The following is a 25,605-nucleotide window of genomic DNA, read 5'->3' as shown; positions in this document are numbered from 1 at the left end:
CCTGGAATTAAGAAGAAACTTCTTGACAGTGAGGACAATTAACCAGTGGAACAGCTTTGCCTCCAGAAATCGTGGGTGTCTCCATCACTGGAGGTTTTTAAGAAGAGGCTAGACAGTCACTTGTCTGAGATGGTATAGGTTCTCCTGCTCGGGTAGGAGGCTGGACTAGAAGACCTCCAAGGTCCCTTCCAGCTCCACTCTATTCTATCCATTCAGTCAAGTCCATTGGTGATTCTATGGGTCAGGCCTCTCCACTTCTTCCAATCTTGCACTCCTTCTTTTGAGTTGTTCTACGCCCTGGCTGGTATCGGCTTTGATGGTGTCCAGCTACTGTGTTCTTTGGCAGTCTGCTTTCCCCTTTGGTGCACCCTTATTTTCTAGGTGATGTCTCCTTGTATGAAAATAGCTTTTTTTTAAAAAAAAACCCAATAGAAAGATGAAAGACCCGCCCAAAGTTAAACCAGCACAACAACTTACCTGTAACAATTGTTGTGGAATTCATTGTAGCTTGCAAAGGCAATTAAGACACCAAATCCAGCTCCTAAGGAGTAAAATATCTGGGTAGCAGCATCAATCCATACCTAGATCAAGAGAATTGTGAACGTATTTTTAAGGAGCTTGTTTCTTGGTTAAGAGGCAAGAAGAATGGACAAGAATACAGGTTTGTCCTGGACTTACAACCATTTGTTTAGCAACTGGTTGAGGTTACAATGGAACTGGGAAAAAAGGGATGTGTGACTGGTCCTCACAATTACAACCACCGTAGCATTCCCACGGTCATGTGATCAAAATTCAGGTTTTTGGCAACCGGTATGTATTCATGACGCCTGTGGCATCCTGGGGTCACGTGATCTGCAACCTTCCCTGCCAATTTCCAACAAGCAAAGTCAATGGGGGGGGAGGCTTAACTGCTGTGTGATTCACTTAACAACCGCAGTAATTTGCTTAAGAACTGTGGCCCAAAAAAGGGTCAGAAAATAAGGTGTGAATCATTTAATTGCCGCCTTGCTTGTCCTTGCTTATTCTGCTCCCAGCTGGGATCGTAAGTTGAGGACTGCCTGGTTCAGAAATCTCCGAAATTATGGCGAAGATTTTTTTCACCGCCAGCCGTGTGCGGCAGCAGCCAAAAAAGCTAATGTAATCCTGGGTTGTATAAACAGAGGCATAGAATCAAGATCACATGAAGTATTATTACTGTTTTATAAAACCCTAGTGAGGCCACACCTGGAATACTGCAGCCAGAGTTTGGAAAAAGTTCAGAGAAGAGCAACATAGATGATCAAAGGCCTGAAGACTAAAACGTACGAAGAACGGCTACAGGACTTGGGTTTGGCTAGTCTAAAGAAAAGAAGAAATAGGGGAGACATGATATCAGTGTTCCAGTATTTGAGGGGCTACCACAAGGAAGAGGGGGGGTCACATTATTCCCCAAAACACTAGAGGGAAGGATGAGAAACAATGGTTGGAAACTGATCAAAGAGAGAAGCAACCTGGAATTAAGGAGAAACTTCCTGACAGTGAGGACAATCAACCAGTGGAACAGCTTGCCACCAGAAATCGTGGAGGCTCCATCACTGGAGATTTTCAAGAGGAGACTGGACATTCACCTGTCTAAGATGGTATAGGTTCTGCTGCTTGAGCCGGGGGCTGGACTAGAAGACCTCCAAGGCCCCTTCCAGCTCTATTCTATTCTAAACTTTGGATTTATCCCTTCATCTGGAGAAAGTCTAATTCTTCTGTCACCAATCCATCATTGTTCATCCATTCTCAGCAGGAAAAATATCACATTATTGTTTCATCTTTATCCTCTGCAGTCTGAACCTTTACATTAACCCCATGAAGAAATCTTCTCTGCTGATCATGTACACCAGAACGTTCCCCTCCTCAACTCTTTACTCTGCACAAATGCTATTTATTGACTTCACCAGTGAGTTGTCCTGCCCAGGGTGACTATCCCAAACTATTTCTAGTTAACTAAATATTTTTACAAGGAGTGCCAGCCAGCCAGTCGGTCTCTCCTCTTAGCTCCAGCGTCGCCTTGCTACAAATATTGCTCTGGCACAGGGCTGGTGTGTGATGCTTGCTTGCACATAATAAATTATAGATTTACAGTCGAGGGAAAAGAAAACAATTGGAGATCATCCACAGACGCCCAGATGTTTGCAGGAAGCTCCTTCTGGAGAACAATGGCACAAAGCCACTTCCTGATTTGAGAAGCAATGGCTCCTCCTTCTTCTGAAGAAGAAGACATTCAGTGTCAAACATCAGACTTCTGCTCCACTAATGTTCATTTCCTGCTGGAGATTCAGTGGAAATATAACCCCCCTTCTACAGAATCCATTGTCAATTGCTTACTTCAGATACCTTCAAGCGTACAATGTCCGTTCCTAACCACACAACAAGATGTGGGATGCGATGTCACAAGGCGAGCTCCCTCTTTCATACTTGGGTTACAACATTGCACACAAGAACCTAAAGGCTAGGCTTTCCATCGCAATATTGTGAAGTGTGTTTCATCATTTCGCCCCTTTGCTCTAACCATGGAATGGGCTCCTGTCCAATCAAGATGTTATGGGTCATCATTGAACAACTTCAAGCAACTGAAGACATAGAACATAGAATAATAGGCTTAGAGGTCTTCTAGTTCAACCTCCTGCTCAAGCAGGAGATCTCATACCATTCCAGACAAGTGGCTGTCCGGTTTCTTGTTGGAAACCTCCAGTGATGAAGCACCCACAACATCTTGAGGCAAATCATTCCATCAATTAATTGTTCCTACTGTCAGGAAATTTCTCCTTAGTTCTAGGTTGACTCTCTTTTTGATAAGTTTCCACCCTTTACTTCTTGTCATCCCCTCAGGTGCTTTGGAGAATAGGTTGACCGCCTCTTCTCTGTGATAGCTCCTTAAGTCTTGGAAGTCTCTTTCATTTTTACCCTTAGTCTTTCTCTTCATTAGACTAGACAATAAGGTAGCCTGAGAAATTATTATCCAAACTAGAATCGGAGAGGTTCATATTTTAATCCATACTGTCCTTTGAACATTTGGTCTCTTCATGAGAATCGTAACTACAATCATCTCTGGAGTGGGAATTTAATAACTGAGAGAGAGCAGAAAGTTGGAGGGTAGAACACTTACTTGAGCTTCTCTCAATCGTCCAAAATCAATGTTGAGATAAGCCTTGATTCCCTCATAAGCACCCGGCAAAGTTAACCCATGGATTAGCAGTACAGACAGCACAACGTAAGGCAATGTAGCAGTTATCCATACAACCTGTAAGATCAACACATTAAAACAAAAGGATCCATCTGTCAACAGTAAATGTTGATTAAAAATGCAAGTCTCTATTAGGAACACAGAAAGCTGTTATCTCTTGAACCAGATTATTTGTTTTACCTTGTCTAATATGGCTGATAGGGGAGTCTCCATGGCTTCCAGAAAGAAAATATATCTTCCATAATTTATTCTGCATTACATCTAACATAACACATCATTCACACCCCTTGAATAATCTCTGGTACAGAGTTACCATATCTGGGATACCAAAGTCCTAATCTTCACTTCAAAGCTGTTAAGAACAGCCTTCCACCATTGACCTCTGTGGAGATCCTCAACCATCTGGGTTATGATTGTCAAAAAGGTACTTTTTCCAAAAGGCAACATGGACTTTCTTGGTTTTCTTTGAAAGCATCTTGCTTCTCATCGAAGATGCTTCTTCAATTCTAACTGAAGAACAGTTAAAACTAAAGAAGCTTCTTGGATGAGAAGCAAAATGTTTTTGAAGATAAAAACCAAGAAAGGCCCAAATGCCTTTTGTGAAAAGCATCTTTGGGGCTACCACCGTTGAGTGTTCACCTGGACTTTGGCAGCCCTGATCTGGTAATCCTAATTTATTAGGAAAATATCTACCACTGGTATTACTGCGTTACGATAATTCCATACCGCTCCAGCTATCCAAATGGAATCACAAGAGTACATGAAAGTTTTAAATAAAAAACGAACATTGTCCTACCTTTCCAGAGGTCTTCACACCTTTCCACAGGCTAAAAAACAGGATTATCACTACCACCAAGAGACACAACACCAGCTGCCACCGTGGCTGGCCGATTTCATGAATCCCGTGGCTAATTTGCAAAACTCTCCGCCTAGCCAAAGAAAGACAGAAGAGGAAGAATTAGGTCATCTAATATGGCGGGGAATGTGGCTGCCTGTCCCTCTTCTCCTGCGGAGGTATCACCTACTTTAACTGGGATGAGCAAAACCATTTCCAGAATCAGGGCTTCCCTTTTTGAGAGAAACAGAAAATAAAAGAGCAGAAATGTGATATATCTTCCTGTTGATTTGGGTACCAGTCCCAAAGTTTCCAAAGAGGAGGAAATTTCTCCAAGGAGCTTAGGATGGTTGACACGTTGATTTAGATGCTACAAAGATCGCCAGGGTGCGTTGTGAAGCACTAGAACACACCCAGGAGATTTGCTTAATGCAGAACTTTTAAGGCAACAGAAGCCAAACTTTCTGTATAGGTATCTTCTCCCACAGGGATTCTCTTCAGTTAAGGAAGTTAAGCATGACCTTTTGTGGGAAACTGCCATTAAAGAGTCTCAAAGGTGCTTTTCCAAAAGGCAACTGGATTTCCTTGGGGTTTTTTCAGTGGTGGGATTCAGCCGGCTTGCACCACTTCGGCAGAACCGGTAGCTCATTTTTTTGTTGCCCAGGCCCAAAATGGACTTCCGGAAGCAGCATCCACAGAGACAACCGGTTGTTCACCTATTTGAGTCCCACCACTGGTTTGGTTTTTTTTTCCTTGAAAACATTTTGCTTCTCATCCAAGAAGTTTCTTCAGCTCTTCACTGAAGAAGAAGCAGCTTCTTGGATGAGAAGCAAAACGTTTTCAAGAGGAAAAAAAACAACAATAAATTCCAGTTGCCTTTTGGAAAGGTGCGTTTGGGATAACCATGAGCTGGAACGATTGAGGACCTCCATAGGAATTTGCCATTGAGAAGATGCTATTCCTGGCCAGTCTTAAATCCTACACAGGGATCTTGAGCAGAAGACCTCTTGCCCCCCCCCCAATAATCTTTGTTGTGTGGCGTTGCTTATGAGGATCTCTTGAGGGTAGACAAAATCCTCCAGCATTTCTAGAGATATAACAGGGTTCTTTCAAGAATACATCAGAATGATGTAGTCTTGACAAACAAGACTTTGTTATCGGAGGTAGAAGGGCTGGTCTCTTATTGTCTCCCCGTGGTGGGTTCTCTTTTTCTTTGTGACCAATATTGAAAGCCTACCCTTTTAGGAAGTGAAGCCTAAACAGGAAGCAGAATTTAAAAGAACATGACGTGCCTGCGTGGGTTGGACCGCCTTTGTTTTTCCCACCATGGTCTTTAGGATGGAGCCAGAAATAATAAACCTAGACACTCAGAGAAGGGCAGAGGTCTACAGATCCCAGGCATCCATTTAGCAAGGTCAGACCTTGAGGTCAAAATATTCCCAAAGATCATCTTCATCCTTCTGGATCCCTCCGAGAAGGCATGACGCAAACTATGGAGCACCACTAGGTGGGTAAGTTTGAATGACAAACTGTATAGGTGCATTCATTTTTATTCCCTGATATGTTATTTCTTCTCATTCTGTTATTTTTGGATGGCTCCCCCTCTCTCTCTTTGCAACCTCTCTTCCACTCTCAATGCTCTCTCTTTCTTCTAAATTTCAATTTCAGAAAGGGATCCATAAAGTGTGGCAAACAAACAAAGCATTGTTATAAAGAAGAAATAAGCAAAAATCTAAACTGGATAAAGCAAGCCAGCCAGAAGTGACGTAAGACCAAAGAAACACACAAATGCATCGGTAGATATAAATACGTTTGTTTTGAAGTTTCTCAGACAGTCTCCTTCCCCCCCCCCCGTGAAAAAGTTGCTAGGGTTGTTGAGTTGCCCTTTCTTCTGGGGTACCCGGACTGACTTTATGGCTGAGAGATGTGACTTGGGGAGTTGCTTTGTGTTACACAACACTGACTTTCAGAATCCAGCTGGGAACATTTCATTGTGATGTCTCCCCTTGGGGATTTAATGGAAGTGTGGGAAGCCACAAGGATTAGATAGTCGAGCTCCACAAATCTCTCCCACACTATTTCTGTAATTAAATAGATGAAACTTACGGCAACGTTTCTCAATCTTGAAGTGTGGATTTCAACTCCCAGAATTCCCCAGCCAGCTACCAGGGATCTTATAGTCATTCCCCAGAAAAGAATGAACATCTTTTCAGGGTTTCCTGCCTGGGCAGGGGGGCTGGACTAGATGACCTCCAAGATCCCTTCCAACTACTACTACTACTACTACTACTACTACTATTGTTGTTGTTGTTATTATTATTATTATTATTATTATTATTATTATTATTATCATTATTATTATTATTATTATTAATCTTCCTTCTAGAAAACACAACCTCTGCCAATATGCAGGTTGTCTTTTACTTACGACCATAGCCAACCTCCAAATTTCTGTTGCCAAGTGAGACAGTTGTTAAATGAACTTTGCCCCATTTTATGACCTTTCTTGCCACGGTTGTTAAGTGAACCACTGCAGGGGTTACGTTCGTAACACGGTTGCTAAGTGAATCTGGCTTCCCCCATTGCCGTTGCTTGTCAGGAGGTCACAAAAGGGGATCAGATGACCTCACGGCAACTGTCATAAATATAGGTCAGCTGCCAAGCATCTGAATGTTGATCACGTGACCACGGGAGAGGCTGCAACGGTCGCAAGTGTGGAAAACGGTCCCAAGTCCCTTTTTTCAGTGCCGTTATAACTTGGAAGGGTGAATAAATGAACTGTTGTAAGTTGAGAACTATTGGAAGCCACAGACTTACTCGTAAAATTCAGCCGCGGGAGTATTCTTGAGCTTGGAGCTAATGTTGAAAAAGTCAGAGTTATTGACTTTAGGGTCTGTGCAGTTGGGGGTATTCCAGTGATTATTACAATGATTCCAAGGAAGCTCCCCCATCGAGAAGGAGGCAAACAGGTAATAGAGAGACCAGGCAATAATGACGTTGTAGTAGAAGCCAACGTAGAGTGCTATGAGGATCACAGCATAGCCCACACCTGAAGACAAAGGGAAAAAGAGATTATACATGAAGTCGGTCACTGAACTTCGTTGGGATCGTCTCCTTCGTGAAGATTAGAAAGAAATATCATTGGTCTCTGGCACCTGGCACAAATCTGGCACAAAGCTATGGGGGTTTGGTGTAGGGAACAGGATGGCTTCCCTTTTAGCACTGATGATGTTCCCTAGTTGGGTCGTGAAATGTTTGCAAGGAAACCACCAAGCTCAGACAGCACTGAGGACCCCGAAGTCCTTTCCTCCTCCTCCTCCTCCTCCTCCTCCTCCTCCTCCTCCTCCTCTTCCTCCTCCTCCTCCTCCTCCTCCTCCTCCTCCTCCTCCTCCTCCTCCTCCTCCTCCTCCTCCTCCTCCTCCTCCCTGCAAAGCCCAGTCCCTTCTAACACTGATGACATTACATAGCTGGGTCATGAAATGTTTGCAAGAAAACCACCAAGCTTAGACAGCACTGAGGACCCCACAGTCTTTTCTTTCCCTCCTCCTCCTCCTCCTCCTCCTCCACAAACCCCTGCCCTCCTAGCACTTAGGAGGTTCCCCAGTTGGGCCGTGAAATGTTTGCAAGAAAACCACCAAGCTCAGAGAGCATCCTGAGCTACCAAGATTCTCCGATTGGTACGTAAATAAATGCTGAGATCTCCCTGAACCCAACCATGAACAGATAGGTGAAACATCCTCAGTACCCCAGGTAGGCTGAAGACTGGACTTACCTTTAAACAACGGGCAGATTTTCCATACCGTAGCAGCCCCTTCCCTGTTATATTGGCCTAAAGCAAGTTCCATATAAAACAAAGGCATTCCTGCAATGATGAGGAAAAGGCAGTAAGGGATGAGGAAGGCACCTGGAAAGACAAAAATGCATAGAGATAAAAGGGCTGCTGGCTTGCATTCTTACACATTAAGCTCTTTTTTTTGTTTTCCAGAGGAGGATTGCATTAAAGAACTTGGCTGGATTTTCTTTGTTTGGGTTGTTCTTAAACTCATCTTAGACCACAAAGAAACAGAGAAAGGAAGAAAATTTAGAGCATCATGTTTTGTTTTTTTCTAGACCTAACCTCTTCATCATTCCCCACCTCTATAAGACAGACTTTGGTGGTCTTTCACAGCGTTCTGCCGTTCCTCCAATGTATGGGAGGAGGAGGAGGAGGAGGAGGAGGAGGAATAAGAAAGAATTCCCATCAGTCTAACAATGGAGACAGGCAAAACACTCTACTCCAAAGATACTAGAGCCACAGGAAATACTAACTTCAGGGTGAGGGAATGAAGGATCTTTTGTGGCTATAGGTCACATGTCCCAGGTTGGCTGGGGACAGTGATATGGAGCAAGACATTCTCTGCAGATGGATTGAATGTGACTGTCAGTGGAAAACCTGCCACTTTTCCCAGGTGTGCCCTTAAGCTCCAGCACCACACGTCCAAGATCTTACAAGCTAGTCCAAGATACTCCAAATTCAGCCCAGAGTATCCTTGTTTCCCAGTTCTCTTCCTCTACCCAAGTATAAACTCAGTGTTGTCCTTTCGTGACTATTCAGTGATGTTTGCTAAGCTTTGTGCAGTCAGACAAAATTCAATTAAATGTGCAGTCTATAGGATATGAACTTTGCTAAGCTCTCTCTCTCTCTCTCTCTCTCTCTCTCTCTCTCTCTCTCTCTCTCTCTGTGTGTGTGTGTGTGTGTGTGTGTGTGTGTGTGTGTGTGTTTGTGTGTGTGTGTGTTTAATTGTACAGCTGTACTGGAGTGATAGCTCCAGCACTGAATTGAGTGAATTTATCAGCAGCAGCCCTGGGAAAGCAAATGCATTTCTCCATCTGGATACAGCTAATTAAAATATCAAAGTGTAGCTACAGCTAATGGGAGATGTTCAAGTTCAAAGAAAATAAATCTGGGAGGGAAGGAAGGAAGGAAGGAAGGAAGGAAGGAAGGAAGGAAGGAAGGAAGGAAGGAAGGAAGGAAGGAAGGAAGTCTGCAGGATGTCAACCCCCCCCCCCCAAAAGGAACAACCAGATGAAAACTCTAAGAAAGTACTGATGGCCATTGTGGCTTATTTATATATTGAAAAACTTCTGTCTTTTAAAGTTCTTTCCTGATTTTTATTCAAAAGCAGCAGACTTTTCCACGCGAGCTTTTAAAAAATCAACTAATTCACATCTACATCTTCAGAGGCCCCAAGAAGTTGGACTTGGTTGATCTCACAAAGCTAAGCAGAGTTAGACCAGGTTAGTCTTTGATGGGTGGCCACCAAGATATTCCACTTTTGTTTCCCAGGTTTGAAAAGTATCAAGTAAAGGAAGTTCTGGTCACCATAATACAAACAAAGATGTTGAGGCCCTAGAAAGAGTGCAGAGAAGAGCAACAAAGATGATCAGAGGTGTAGAGGATGAATTGTACGATGAACAGCTAAGGAAACTAGGTATGTTTAGACTTGGAGGAGACCTGATAGCATCTTCCAATACTTGAAGGGCTGTCACAGGGAAGAGGGAGTTGATTTGTTCTCTAAAGCATCTGAGGGCAGGAGGAGAAATAATGGGTGGAAGCTTAAAAGAGGGAGATCCAGTCTGCAACTAAGGAGAAATTTCTGACAGTAAGAACAATTATTATTTTTTAATTTTTATTTTAATTCCATTTATATCCCGCCCTTCTCCAAAGACTCAGGGCGGCTTACAAGCTTAGCAGTAGCCTTCATTCTATGTACATGCCTGCTTATTAGGGCTTTCACACACACCCCAAGCGGCATTATTACAAAGTCAGCTTAATTGCCCCCAACAATCTGGGTCCTCATTTTACCTACCTGGGAAGGACGGAAGGCTGAGTCAACCTTGAGCCTGGTGGGACTTGAACCTGCACTAATTTCAGGCAGCTGGTGTTACTTAAGGAGGCATTAGCCCACTGCTCCACCAAGGCTCCTTAGCCACTGAAACAGCTTGTTTCGAGAAGTTGTGGGTGCTCCATCACTGGAGGTTTTCGAAAATAGACTGGCCAACCCTTTGTCCAGGATGGTATAAGGACACCTGCCTTGGATAGTGGGTTGGACTAGAAAACCTCCATGGTCCCTTCCAGCCCTATGATTCTATATCTCTTAGACATCTTGTATGTCTAAGGTACACTAATTTAATATCCTATTTCGCTTCCTTGATTCACACTCCTACAATCTCCGCATTAGAAACAGGTCTTGCAAAGATGCAAATTACACCCAGCTGCTTTGCTTTGATCCCACAATCTCCCTCATGTGTTTTGCCCAGCGCTTCCTCCTCTTGTTATTCCAAACCACGTGACTGGACATCAAAGCATTCATTTGTGAGCTCTAACCTGAAAAAGCAAAACTGTGCACAAAGAGAGAGTTTTCCTCCACACCTCAACATTTGGGAAGAGCGCTTGGGGACTTCCCCAAAAAAGAGAACACAAACATTCATTTGTTCTTTCTCCAGCTTAAATTCATATTTTTTGTGTGTGTGAAGAGAGAAGAGGCAGCTTTCAAGATTTCGTAGGCTTCAGCGATGGCTGAACATCTGGCCAAATCTAAGAAATATTATGAATATTTCTTACCTTTGAACTAAGCCATGATTTTTTTTTAAATCACAGGAATGTGAATAAGGTACATATATATATACTGTATATCACTAAACCATAAACAAACCACATTGGTTATCTCTATACAGGAACTAAGCCAGATCCAAAACAAGCCAGGAGCGAGTGGTTTCCAAGTGATGGAGGAACTGCTTTTAATTATGATCGATAGACTGTTTACTTTGGGAAGGCGAAATCTGAATGCTTTGCCTCTAAGCAATGTTTCATCTTTTTCTCAGAGTTGTAAAAGAACATTGCTAGTTATCTGAAGCATCTCTTTTAACAGAGCAACCAAGTTGTTGAGTAGCTTGGACTTTTTCGATCACCGGATGCATAAATATTTATTTGGGGAAAAGATTCGGTGCTCCACCTTGTGGCCTGAAGCTCTACACATATGCAAGATGTATATGGGTAGACATAGGCTCCCACAGTTATTCTAGCAGCCCATTATCAGCGGTGGGATTCAAATATGTGAACAACCGGTTCTCTGTGTGGATGCCACTTCCGGAAGTCCATTCTGAGCCTGGGCAACAAAAAATTAGCTACCAGCTCTGCCGAACTGGTGCGAACCGGCTGAACCCCACCACTGCCCATTATAGGTACATGTTGCACGCAGAGAGCAAAAGGTCCTTTGATATTCTCCAGCAGTGGTGATTCCAACACACCTGAAGGATTCTAGATCGGGGGGGGGAAGCCATTTCATAAAATAAACGTCAATAAACTGATTGGAGTTTGATGTTCCTCCCTTTCTCTTCTTCACATATGTATGTACTGTTGTGGAACAGTGTTGTATTTAAAGTCAAAAACTTCAGTCCCAGACCAGCCTCAGCAGACAAGGCATACTGTAAACGGAGTCTTCAAGGAAAGAATTCCTGAGTTAAAGAGATACTAAGATTGTCCCTTTGTGTAACTAGATATCTAGAAGTAGGTCCCATTGAACAGAACATGACTTCTTAATTAAGAATAATTGGTTTTCACTGAACCTGACTCTGTAGTTGTGGTCTGATACACACAGACAAAGACACAAACACACACACATACAGTACACACAAATATATATATAAGACACATACATACACAGAGAAACATATATACACACACACATAAAGACATACACACATACACACATACATACATACATACATACATACATGTGGCTGGGTATGGGTGTGTGGGTGCAGAGGTTCAGGTTCAGAGAAAGCAAACAATATCTATCCATTAGATCCCAACTAAATAACAGGAGATTCCCCAGATGTTGTGCAATTGGCAAAACATCAGAAACAAATCCGGTTGTATCAACAGCTAACACCAGGGGATCTCTACAACAGGGGTCCCCAGCCCCTGGTCCGTGAACCAGTACCAGGTCGTAGCATGCCAGCAACTGGTCTGCACAAATAAGCAAAGCCCCATCCACAGGATGCAGGCAACACACAAAATCACATACCCTGCGATCCACGGAAAAACCTCTCTCCACGGAACCGGTCCCTGGTGCCCAAAAGGTTGGGGGCCTCTGCTCTACAACTCTAAAGTTGCCATCAAACGTTTGAGAACACAAATGTCTTTTTTTGGCACATACACACAAAACCTGCATTTTTTTTAGGTTTAGTTTCAAGGTTTGCCCAGCTAATCAGTCAACGTGCATCTACATTTTGCAAAGTTTTCAGTGCTAGCTACCAATTTCTCAAATCTGTGTTCCGCTTCATTTGCGATCAATGTTCCTTATTACCTATGTTCGATTATCCCCAGCCAACTAAGCCATCCAAGCACCATAAAATAGAAGCCTGCCTAATCTTCTCTGTTGGCCAAACTTTCTGGTCCACCAACAGAGAGCAGGTGCACAACTAGGTCTACAGATGGTGTCCCTTCAGGTAGCTTGTGGATGAAAGCCTGTCAACAGGAGGTTCAATCTCCTAGGGCAGGGGTAGGCAACCTTGGCTCTTTTATGACTTGTGGAGCATGGCTCAGCTTGGAAACCTCTCCTTTTCTCCTCAGCATGGCTGGCTCAGGAATTCTGGGAGTTGAAGTCCACGAGTCATAAAGCGGCCTAGGCCTAGGGGTAGGCAACCTTGGCTCTTTTATGACTCGTGGACTTCAACTCCCAGAATTCCTGAGCCAGCATGGCTCAGCTTGGAAACCTCTCCTTTTCCTCAGCATGGCTGGCTCAGGAATTCTGGGAGTTGAAGTCCACGGGTCACAAAAGAGCCAAGGTTGCCTACCCCTGCTCTGGGGCAGCGGCTCCCAGCCTTTTCTATACCCCACACTCCTAGAATGCTTCTGATATATTCTCGCACCCCTTACAAAAGTTCAAAATAACGGCAATGAATTATGCATATTCACTAGAATTTTGAAAACCCAGGGTTTTGCACCCCCTGGAATATCATCTCGCACCTCCAGGGTGTGCGAGCACGTCCAGTTGGGAACCCCTGCTCTAGAGTTTGGCCCTGTCTCTACTTGTGCTTTTCCAAAGACTTTCCCATCTTTGCCCTCAGTCGCGAGACTGTAGCTCTCATCCATCTCCAGACCATTTCTGGAACCACCTTAAGAGACCGCAAAGTGGCTCCAGAGTCCACGTCTCTCTTCAAGCGGGCATGATTTCAGCAGAACTTTAAAACTGCATCGCTGTTCCTCTCACCTCTCTTGGAGGCGAGGTCACATGACTTGGCGTCCATGTGATCAGAAGGTGGACCTATCTGGGTGAACTGGAAGACATGGACTCGGACCTTCTTCTAGTGGCAAGCTCCCCCAAATCTGCTTTCTCCACGAGGACTTTGTCTCCTGAGCTCCTTTCATGCCCATCACCTTCCCCAGATCGTTTAAGGACCACCTTCTCTCCAAGCTTGAGGATACAGCAGAGGAGAACACACCGAGCTCCACTCTTGGATTGGAGGAGAAGATGGAATGCATTAAGGAAAAGAACTGTGAAATGGTTGGGGTCAGAAGCCCACATCCCCCGCTGCTATGCCTAGAAAAGGAGGCAAAAGATGGAAAGAAGGCAAGGCTGGCTGATTTGTCCATGCCTCCAGTTGTGCCACTTTCAGTCACTTCTTCCCATCCTTGAAATAAACTATCTGGTGGCTCAGGAGTCTCTCTCTCTCTCTCTCTCTCTCTCTCTCTCTCTCTCTCTCTCTCTCTCTCTCTCTCTCTCTCTCTCTCTCTCTCTCTCTCTTGCTCTCGCTCTCTTTCTCAATCTTTTGCTGTGCTTTTCTTTCTCTATATCTTTTGCTCTCTTTCTCTTTTTGCCTTTCTTTATCTCTCTTTCCCTCTCTCTCTCTCTCTCTCTTTCCCTCTCAATCTTTTGCTCTCTCTCTCTCTCTCTCTCAATCTTTTTGCCTTTCTTTATCTCTCTTTCCCTCTCTCTCTCTCTCTCTCTTTCCCTCTCAATCTTTTGCTCTCTCTCTCTCTCTCTCTCTCAATCTTTTTGCCTTTCTTTATCTCTCTTTCCCTCTCTCTCTCTCTCTCTCTCTCTCTCCCTCTCTCTCTCTCTCTCTCTCTCTCTCTCTGATTTGACAAGTTTCCACCTCCTTCTGTGTTGGTGTCTTCCTATTTGCTCCTTTATTTCAACTTATTTTAACTTGGGATGTATCCGTATGTAGTATGGCAAAACCAACCCAGAAAATCCTAGGCAGAATCTGAAAGTCAAACCAACTCTAGTTTTCCTGCAGAACCTGGATTGGAGAATGACCTCCCCACTTGCTGGTGACCCACCTAAAAGGTTTGGCTGCAAAGCCAGATGAGACAACCCCATCACCTTGTCTATCAACAGTGGCACCTCTAGAAACCTCGACCATTCTGTTTGGCCATGGTGACTCAGAACAGATGCCAAAGAAGGAAAGTCAGATTTAGCAATAGGGACATCGCTCTTTATACCAATCGTTCATTCTGGAACAATTCAAGGAGAAGCTAACCACAGGCAAAGTCCTTAGGAGGGACAAACCTATGGAGAGGGGCCAGGCTTAACGTGAGCGTACATGAGAACACAGGAAGGAACATCAGAAACTGTATTACCAAACACTAGTCCGTTTAGTCTGCATTTTCTACATCGATAAATAAAATGTACTAAAACTCCAGGATTTCAGAAGGAAGACATGCATAGAGTTCTCTTTGGAGAACATGGGGTTTTCTGAAGCCACTGTGGTGAACTAAATCCCTCGATCTTCTACTACAGCTGTAGTAACTAGCAAAATCCAGTTTCTTCTTAACCAAAGGACTACTCCAAGCTTTTTTTTTTAATACCAGTCTTTATTTTCCAAGTGGTTGTGCACTTGAAAACAAACAAACAACCTGGTTGCTGTATAACCTTGAACTGGGGAAGGGGTGTGTGTGTGTGTTTGTGTGTGTGTGTGTGTGTGTGTGTTTGTGTGTATGTGTGTGTATGTGTGTGTGTTCATTGCTGGAGCCCAACTTCCCCAACCCAGCAATTTCCAACCAACCCCAAATTTGATCCAGGCTGGCTGGAAAACTTGAGAATTGCATCTGGATGGTGCAAGATGGATGTTGTTCTAACTCACTTTCTGGAGTGATTGTGCTGAGGGTGGCCCAAAGAACTTAATGCTTTCTTAGAAGATGACTACAATGTTCTCTCCCCAGGCCACAGAAGAAGGAAGTGTCTTTAAGCAGAGTCTACAAAGCTTACCACATTCACCAAATTCATGCCAGATTACAATATGGAAGCAGTTAGGATCACAATCCTCCCTCCGCTTCCCTTCTGGGACAAAGCTACTTTTGAACACAGTTCAACACTTCGGGGCAAACCAGCCGAAACAAACTTGGTTGCTTCTGTTGCCACCAAAGTAGAAGACCACTCAAAATTTGGACTGCACAAAAAAAGCAGTCCAAAAATACAAAAAAAGTGCACCAGGAGGCCTGCGAGGGGGAGAGAAGCGGCTGAGTGGCAATTATTGGAGCTTCTATGCTCTGTAGCAGTCTATCACCATCTCTGCATCCATTTCAAGAGGAGTCGAGCTGGCCAGAGCAGGAAGTGTGCAAAATTGCCTTTGATCTGAGCTTTGTTTTGTGGTTTGCAAAAGAAGCTGGGAAGGAAATCAGAAATAAAGTCTAGCTGAGCTTTTAAATTTGTCCTGATGAGGTAGGTTATGAGTTTAGAGCCGGTAGCGATCGAAACCATGAAATCCTTGTGGATTTCTGTTCTTGGAAGCAAAGTTCCTTCCAACCAGGGCGCCATCTCTGGATCTTCAGCCCAGAGGAGAAAAGTCACAACTGGAAACTATAACTTTCTTCAAAGCCTCCTGCTGGCATATCCCTCCCAAGGAGAGTGGGATCTGCCCCCCCCCCAGGTGTGCCAAACACACCCACACACACCCGTCTTCCTAAACCAAGAACACCAAGAGCCAAAGTGGAATCTTCCCTTGCGCTTCCTTCCGTCTTCCCACTGAGGGGGAGACGATGGGCTATACTGACAGGTTTGGGGGGGGTGGGGGAAAGGCAGCAGATCAGGTCTCTCCCCTCACTCCCTCCCCACTGGCTGAACTCGGCTGTCTTCTGACTTACCTCCTCCGTTTTTGTAGCAGAGGTAAGGGAAGCGCCAGACGTTGGCCAGGTCCACCGAGAAGCCCACCACGGAGAGCAGAAAGTCGATCTTCTTGCCCCAAGTCTCGCGCTCCTGAAGCGAGGCGCCGGGCGAGCTATAGCCGGGACCGGCGTGGTCCAGGAGGTGGCTGCTGGTGTATTGCACCCCGTTCTGCTCCTTCACCAGAAGGAGCTCCACGTCTTTCTTGGCAGGAGGCGACGGCGGCAGTGGCACCGGAGAAGGCGCCCCGGCCGAGCCGCGCTCCTCCGGCTGGACCAGGGGCTTGATCATCTTCACTCTGGAGGTGCGACGGGGGTGGGGTGGGGGGGGGAAAGAGAGCAACTCAGCGGAGAAGAGCGGGCGATCGAGCGAGCCAGCGATCCAGGAGGCTGGGGAGCCGCTGCTCCGGACACCCCCTCCTCCAAGAGACGCGCCGCCAAAGGGAGGAGGGCGCAGGGCCAGCAGAAGCTTCGGGCCAGAGGAGCGCCCGCCCCGCAGGTCCGCCGCCCCCCCACCCGAGACCACCACCCGACCCCGGGGAGGGGGCTTCCCGGGGGAGGGGGGGCTTTCCAGGTCGGTCACTTCTTTCTCCCCAAAATGAAGAGGCGAGGCGGAGCTGACCCCCCTTCTTCTGCTCTTAGCCGAGACAGAAGGTCCTTCAGACTTTGGGGGGGGGGTAGGGACTCGAGACCGCGCTATCCTGATCTAACACAGCGTTTCCCAACCTTAGGAACTTGAAGATGCGTGGACTTCAACTCCCAGAATTCCCCAGCCAGCATAGAATTCTGGGAGTTGAAGTCCACGCATCTTCAAGTTCCTAAGGTTGGGAAACGCTGATCTAACACACACACACACACACACACACACACACACCCCGTTGCTCAATCTCAGCAGCGGACTCCCTTCGCCCCTGGGTCCGAAGGAGGCGAGCCTGGCTCTGGGTCTTCGTGGCACTTAAAACTTCGGCGCGCCGGACCGTCAAAGGCAAACTTTTTGGCAAAGTAACTCGAGTTGGTAAATTCTCCAGGGCTGCAGGAAGGTGTGTGTGTGTGGGGAGGGGGGGGGAAATGCGGGATTTCACTTTCGGCGGGAGGCTTGTATGGCCAAATTGCTACAATCCGATTCGTAATCTAGAATTTAGGTGTGGCTTTTAAGCCACCTCTGGACTTAATTCTGCCAGCCTGCCAGGTGTGTTGGCGTTGTTCCATTCTCTCCTAGACAGAATCTGTCCGGCAGAAATTCACAGAGTGCCTAAATTTGCAATTGTATAATGAAATAATTTCCCAATCTGAGCTGTAAAATATCGTTCACATGTTTTCTATATATACAAGTCAGAAAACAATACAAGATAAGAACCCAAATAGCTCCAGATTCACCTGGATCAAGGGCAAGAAACAGTGAAACCAACTTTACTGATATATATTTTTTAAAGTGCATTCCTGCATTCCTTAAAGTCAGTGTAGTCATTAGATTTCTTTCTTTCTTTCTTTCTTTCTTTCTTTCTTTCTTTCTTTCTTTCTTTCTTTCTTTCTTTCTTTCTTTCTCTTTCTTTCTCTTTCTTTCTTTCTTTCTTTCTACCATCAGGTTTAATGATGGATGCAAAGCGTTTTTCCCACTAAAATTATTTTTTTAAACCTAAAGGTTATCTCAACAGGATCAATTTTTTGCCTTACCGGACAATTATGATGATCAAGACTCAAGCATCACATCACTCCAGGGCTTGGTGTAAATCTTTTCATTATATATCTATAGATATAGTTAGATATAGCTGTAGATGTAGATATAGATATATAGATATATAAATATATAGATATAGATGTAGCTTTTGGAGTGATCAGAATGTGGTTTAGGATGTTACCCAGGTTTCACTTGCAAATAAACTACTCTGAATTTCATCTTCTTTTCTTTCCTGTGAATCAGTTAGGGACAGGCTGGCTAAGGTGTCTTTAGTAACTGCACACACACAGAGGTGTGCAATCCAGAAATGCCTAAGAGACTAAAACAAGCTGCAAACCCTTGTGAAAAATTACGACTAAGGTCGTTTTTATAGAAATGTTGGCAGTCCAGCTGGCTGTGAGCTGAAAACTGTTCCTCAATTGCTCACACCTGTGTGTGCAAATACACACACAGAAACACCCAACCACTGCCTGTGGTTTCGGCCACCCTCTGATCTCTTCCGCCTGTTCTTACTGAGAACTTTCTTGTTGGCGTCACCAACAAGATCCCAAGCTGATCCCAACCTCACTTACCTTTCCTGAGGACACCAAAGAGAAATCTTTACCAAAGACTCACCGTTAAGTCTGTTCCGCTTTTTTCAGGAGATGCTAAAGAATTGGTCCATTCCCCCAGTTGGAGATGGGGGAGGCAGAAAGCAGAAGGATGCTTCCTTGCTGAAAGGTTTTCTTCTTCGTCTTCCTCAGGACCAGGAAGAGACTGTAGGCAAGGCACCGTAGGAGCATTTTAAACCTCTCCCCATGATTGAATTACTGGATTGATAAAGCTTCACAGATGTTCTGCCCTGCAGCAAAGCTTCTTCCAAAGAAGGTTTTAGCCTTGGGCAGCTGATTCTCTTCTCAGCTTCTCCTGAAGGCCGCCGCTACATCTGATTTTCAAGGCATGGGAAGAAGAAAGAAGGGGGAAGGAAAAAAAAAACCTTGGCTTCTAGACTTCTTGAATTCTTCCCTTGGTTTCTTTCGGTTAGGAGTTGAATCTCTCTGCTTTGTTTTCCCCTGAGCTTCTGGGTGGGAGAACACAGCAGGCTGGTAAATGTAATATCAGCTGCCCCCTGAAGGTACAAAAAAAAAGTCCTCAATTGGATTTGCTCCCACCCACCCACCCCCAAAGTAGGCTTAATCTTGAATCTGTCAGGACCACATTGCCCTTAATCGGGTTTGACAAGAGTTTCATTTGTTGGCTTATTTACGTATTTACATTTAGGGGCAGAGATTTAAAGAGCGACCAACTTCAACCAACTCTGGGCACTTTTCCCAAGAAAAAGCCAGGAGAATAAAATAAAGTGAATAATAGATGCTATGCACTCAGTCTGGGGGGGGGTTGGGGAAAAAGGGGGGAAAAGAATCATACAAAACAGGAGAAAAATTTGTGCCCAGTCTGCTAGGCAGCCTGGGAGAAGATCTGAGTCTTTTGTGACTTCCTAAGTATCTTTATGGGGGGGACCCTTTGTTATTGTTTTTTTTTAATTAAATGTTGTTTGCTGCTTCTTATGAAATGGGTAGCCATATAAATGTGATAGATGGATGGACGGATGGATAGACAGACAGACATATAAGAAAGAGAGAGATAATACTTGGATGATAGATAGATAGATAGATAGATAGATAGATAGATAGATAGATAGATAGATAGATAGATAGATAGATAGATAGATAGATCTGATGGATGGATGGATGGATGGATGGATGGATGGATGGATGGATGGATGGATGGATGGGATGGATGGGATGGATGGGATGGATGGATGATAATACATAATAATGGATGATAGACAGGTAGGTGGAGATAGATAGATAGATAGATAGATAGATAGATAGATAGATAGATGATAGATAGATGATAGATAGATAGTTGGTGCCATTTAGCATTGCCCACAAAGTCATCTTGCTTTACTAGAGAGACAATGCTACAGGTTGTAAAGCTTCCTGAACAGCAAATCAACCTGGGTGATTCTCAGTGGTGTCAATGATTTATGTTCCATTTACATGTATAGAATGGGAACAAGGAACTTTTTTTTTCTTTTTCCAAAACTTAATATAACAGCTCAGGGCTATTGCAATTATTCTAAGCTCTTTCTTCTCACCGCTTCAAGATTGACCACAATTTGAATGTGGGTCATTATGATTCATCTTTAACTGCTTAGAAGGGATTGACAACTTAAGACTGTACAAAGAGTACACAGTTGCGAGAGGGAAAATGGAGAGACCTTAATCTCTTGGCCAACTCACAACTCCCTTGTTTTTTGATCGTCCTACCCCAATGCTTCTCCTCAGGAACATATTGATGATGAAACCCTTGGAAGTCTTCACAGCACCACCCCAAAACTCAACCATAACCATTTCCAGAATCTGCAATATGCCTTTGTGTCTTCCATCTCTACAACGTGCTGTCTCTTTACTCGGACGAATGAGCTTGAAACAATTGAAAACAATTCCATAATTTTGGATGCTCAAAGGCTGAAAGATCAAATAAAATCCCAACAGGGAAACAGATCCAAGAAATCATTTTAATCTAACAAGACCTGCTGCATTGTTCTGCAAACATTAAATGCCAGGGGTGATAAAGTCAACTGGCTTTTGGCTAGAAAGGTAGCAGCTGTTTAAACACTAATTCTTAAGAGTTAGAAGAAGCTTTAAAATGAATGAGACCCCCCTCCATTTGATACAAATAGCAGATGATAAGAAATGATGTTTCCTTGGGATGGAATTTTTACCATTTGCACCAAAAAAAAAATCAGGCTGGATAGATAGATAGATAGATAGATAGATAGATAGATAGATAGATAGATAGATAGATAGATAGATAGATAGATAGAAGAATAGAGATGATGGATGGATGGATGGATGGATGGATGGATGGATGGATGGATAGATGGAAGATAGGTAGGTAGGTAGGTAGGTAGATAGATAGATAGATAGATAGATAGATAGATAGAGATAGATAGATAGATAGATAGATAGATAGATAGATAGATAGATAGATAGATAATTATTTAACTCTATTTATGCATTTGGAGCAGAACAAAACTGAGATCAGTGCTAAGAAATATGGACCTCCTTGCAAACATCTCCAGTGGACTATGAGCTATGCAAACCTCTGGAGATTTGGACTGAAACTTCATTGAATTTCCAAATCAAACGTTAAGCCCTTGTCTGTCCTATTTATAATGCCTGAACATGTGTTAACAATGGGAGTAAAACATGAATGTTGGGCACTTGACTTTTTCCTGAATTAGAGTGAGGGTAGAAATACAGTGCTAACAAATTGCAGAGATCCAAGTTATTTGGGGGGGGGAAAGGCGATTTGGCTGCAAGTGATGAATTTTACCCTCCTCTATCAAGGATTGGTGCAGAGATTGTTTCCTGGGGGGAAAAACATCAACAGAAGGGATCTATTAAGGCATGACATCAAGTCTTGTAAGATGGGGGAAGATGGCTTGGTTTCAGCCCAACCTCTTTGGCGTAACTTTTCTTTTTTAAAAGAAGTTGGTGTCGTTTTGTCAAAAAGACGTGCATAATGGAAAACACAGCCCTTGGCTGACAATGATGTTTGTGGTATGAGGATCTTTGCTGTCATCCATATTTTGACTCTTGGCTGAAGGACAAGGTTCTTGATGAAAGAAGGGGGGGGGGGACTCAGAATGCTGCGTAGCTTCCCTGAATTTCCTACAGTCTATTTTTTTTTCTAACTCAACATGGACATTTTGCACCATGAATCCTTCATCAAACTGAGATGATTTATCATTTTCTCTTCCTGGATCCTCCTCTTTAAAGCAGGACCGAATTGTTTCTCCTGCATTTTTGAAACTGCTCTTCCACTCCCTGGAAATAAAATGATTTTTTATTTTATTTTTGCTCTTTGTTATTTTGTCGGTGTGTGGTTTCTCTCTCTGGCTGCTCAGCTTCTTGGTGTTCTATCATTCATGACCTTTCAAAGAAAAGCTTCAGTGAGGTTTTTCAGGTCACCCCAGGAACCAGAAAGAGCCACCTGACACTGTGCAAAGTGAGGGAGAAGCTTGCAATGGAGGAATACCAGTTTTTTTCCCATCACTTGGAGTAGAAAAGTAGGAACCAAGCAGTAAATTTGGTTCTTCACACATTGACATTCAGAAGAAGACCTTGTAGAGAAGCTTTCCTAACTTGGTAACTTTAAGATGTGTAGATTTCAGCTCTCAAAATGTTGGCTGGGAATCCTGCGAGATGAAGTCCACACATCTTAAAGTTGCCATGTTTTTAAAAATATTGCTTTAGGAGTTCCAAGAGTAGGTTCATCTATAAAGAAGTATGTTTCATAGAAAAAGGAAGGAAGGAAGGAAGGAAGGAAGGAAGGAAGGAAGGAAGGAAGGAAGGAAGGAAGGAAGGAAGGTTGGTTGGTTGTGGGGATTTGAAAGTCTTTGGCTGTTGAACAACAAAAATCAGTATGAAAGAATCAAGTTGTTATTGCAAAATACAGAGTTGGAACAAAGTCAAGCTGAACAGTTTAAGAAGGGAATGAGAGTAGATAGGAAAGCAATTTCATGTTTCTGATTCTGTGGTTGTGTGTCTCTGTGATGGAATCAAGGCAACAAGAAGGATGATTGATTGGGTAGTAAAGTTCTGGATGAAAGTGAAAAGACCACTCTTCTTTGGCCAAGGGCCATATTCCATTGGGTTCATTTATTGGGGTCTCCATGCAAGTCATGGGTGGAGACGAAGCAACAGGGGAATAGAGGCAGAGCCAAAGGTTGGTGAGATCACCTGTTCCCTCTCCTCTTTGACATCTCCAGCTTCTGATCTTTGCCATGTCATTTTTTTCCTGAAACAGGGAAGACACCTTTGCTGCTTCCACTGGCCTGCACTCCATCCTTGCTTTCAACGTTGAGTTGAAGGGGAGACGCTGCCCACCTTCAAAACTAAAGACAGAACAAATTGTTGTATTGTGCTGGCAAAGCCCAGATGCTCTTCTCCTCAGCTGTAGCCATGCCAGTCATATCTGTCTCCTGGAGAGCAGCAAGTAAATTGTTTCTCCTCAGGTTGATTGAATTAAGCCCATCAAGGCTGAGAAAGAAGCTGGAAATACCCCATCCAAGGTTATGATGAGTAAGCCATTCGTCAACTCGGGCTAGGACCAATATTTTAATAACATTTGATTATTTCTAAACAGGCGTCTTGACTCTCCTTGGTGATTGGTGGGGGGCTGTGGCCAAATGAAGGGAGTGCAATTGAATTAGAGATGCTTTATAGGTTTCAGGTGGACAACTCTGTCCTTAGGGCTGATGGGGAACCAGGATACTACCCTTTTGGGAAATACACAGAGGATTGAGGAGGAGTACAGCTGAGCCAAAGAAATTTTGGTTTATGTTAGATTAAGGTGGATGGATGATCAGAAAAAGAGTTAGAAGGAAAAGTCATTGCAAATGTAGTGGACCTAAGAAATGAGCATTTTCAGTACAACAAGGAAGAGTCCTGAGTTTTTTTCCAAACTCTCAACATCTTTTTTGTGATATGGTGACCAGAATTGGCTGCAGTATTCCAGGTGTGGTCTTACTAGGGCTTTGTAAAGCGGTACTAGTGCTTCTTGTAATCTTGATTCTATGCCTCTGTTTATACAACCCTGGATTTTATTAGCTTATTTGGCTGCTGCTGGTTCGTGGTCAAGTGATCGTCCACTAGGACTCCAAGGTCCCTCTCACAGATGCTGGTTTTAAGCCAGGTCTTGCCCAGTCTGTATTTGTGCCTTTGATTTTTCCTGCCTAAATGTAAGACTTTGCTTGTTATGGTGAGCAATCCCAAATGCAGCAGTGAGTGGGACGGTTGGGGTTTGAGCTGTGTTCTCCGCTTCTCCAGGAAAAGCGGAGATATAGCGAAGAACAATCTTAAGATTGATCTTAAGGTGGATTATCTGCCCTGTACACATCCGATTCTGTGCCATCAAGTCATTTATGACTCTTAGTGATCACATAGATTTTCTTCATGATGATTTGTCTCTTAGTCTTCAAGTCTTCTATTGTAAAGGTAAAGGTAAAGGTTCCCCCGCACATGCGTGCTAGTCGTTTCCGACTCTAGGGGCCGGTGCTCATCTCCGTTTCAAAGCCGAAGAGCCAGCGCTTGTCCGAGGACGTCTCCGTGGTCATGTGGCCGGCACGACTAGACGCCAAAGGCACACGGAACGCTGTTACCTTCCCACCGTAGTGGTCCCTATTTTCCTACTTGCATTTTGACGTGCTTTCGAACTGCTAGGTTGGCAGAAGCTGGGACGAGTAACAGGTGCTCACTCTGCTACGCGGCACTCGGGATTCGACCTGCCAAACTGCCAACCTTCTGATCGACAAGCTCAGCATCCTAACCCACTGAGCCACCGCGTACCTTCTATTGTACTGATATTAAAAAAAAAAAATCTGGGAAACTAACAGATGCAATTCCTGATAAATGGCCACGAGAGGGCAATGGTGCCTTACTTCTCTTAAGCATTCAGTCCCATATTCTGCTGATGGGGGATAATTAAATCAATTCCTTTAAGATAGATGCAGGATATTTCATTCTCCATCATGACATCGGGCCTAAAAGCTTCTAGTTCAGGGATGAGAATCTTCTGGGCCACATTAATTACATCAACATCAAGATGCAACTTGCATTCAGTTGGCTTTTCCCTTTGCACCTTGCCGAAAGTTGCAGAAAGCAGAGGTTTATGACTCAGCCCATGATAATTTATTGGCTAATTGATTATTTCTTAAATAGCTTCGGGTGATAAATGAAGCTGGCTCGCAGAGTTTTAGACGGGTAGTAAAACTACTTATCTAGTCTTGGCTGGTTTCAGAAGATAAGCAGGATAAAGGCTGCTAAGTACTTTACAGCAGGAGATCTCACAGCTGATGGCTAAACTGGGAAACTAAACTTTTTTTTTAAGAAGACAAATATGGTAGTAGTGACTCACTTCTATAATGGTTTGGAAATGTGAATTTTTTTAAAAAAAGTACTGTGCAGTCCAGTATTTCTCGATTATCTCTTTCTCAGATGGCGTGTCTTCATTTTTCCAATATCGAGCAAATACAATTCTTGCTGCTGTTAATATATGCAACATTAAATATATACACTTTCTTTATCATATTTTCCTGATAATATACCTAATAAAAATAGTTCTGGTTTAAAGTCTACATATTTTGTTAGCATCTTTTCTAACCAAGTATGAATTTTTGTCCAAATGTTTTGGGGTTTTTTTGCTTTTGGTCACGTCCGCCAAAGATGAGAGCACGTGCCTGGTTTTTGATTGCAGTTCCAACAGTTATTAGAGATATTCTTAAGCATTTTTGCTAATCTCGCTAATCTTACCAGTTAATCCTTCTCTTTGATAAGCTAGACATACCTGGTTCCCTTAACTCTTCTTCATATGACTCCTCATCATTATTCATTGTCAGTTTTCAAAAGTCCAAGCTGCAGCTCGCAGAAGTATGGTCTTTGAATGAAATGTGTTAGAAAAGGTGTTTCTGATTTGGGTGTTAGTGAATGGCAGACCTTTTCCCTCCCAATTTCATCTCAGCGTCAGTTGTTCTGGAACAGAATCAGCACAAATGCAATACAAGTAGCAAAGTAAAGCTTGCAAGTATGTATCCGAATTATCAGCCCAAATGCTGGAGGTGCTGAAGATGCAACATATTTTCACATATGGTGGACTTGTAAAAAGGTTAAGGCCTT

At 43.7% G+C, this 25,605-nt stretch overlaps 1 protein-coding gene across 1 annotated transcript in view; it reads right to left on the bottom strand.

Moving 5' to 3' along the window:
- Positions 1-25,322, bottom strand: part of SLC6A2 (solute carrier family 6 member 2) — a gene marked incomplete at both ends in the record, with an annotated part of 37,356 nt that extends 12,034 nt beyond the window's left edge. The window contains 8 exon segments of the mRNA XM_083370236.1: positions 478-581; positions 3,137-3,271; positions 4,011-4,143; positions 6,867-7,098; positions 7,822-7,953; positions 16,183-16,864; positions 18,451-18,455; positions 25,277-25,322. Coding sequence (XP_083226362.1) covers positions 478-581; positions 3,137-3,271; positions 4,011-4,143; positions 6,867-7,098; positions 7,822-7,953; positions 16,183-16,864; positions 18,451-18,455; positions 25,277-25,322 — 1,469 coding nt within the window.
- Between the last annotated feature and the right edge of the window lie 283 nt (positions 25,323-25,605).

The sequence above is a fragment of the Vipera ursinii genome, assembly GCF_947247035.1.
Source record: "Vipera ursinii genome assembly, chromosome: 10".
NCBI classification, from domain to species: Eukaryota; Metazoa; Chordata; class Lepidosauria; order Squamata; family Viperidae; genus Vipera; species Vipera ursinii.
This window is presented reverse-complemented; position numbering and strand designations above follow the sequence as displayed.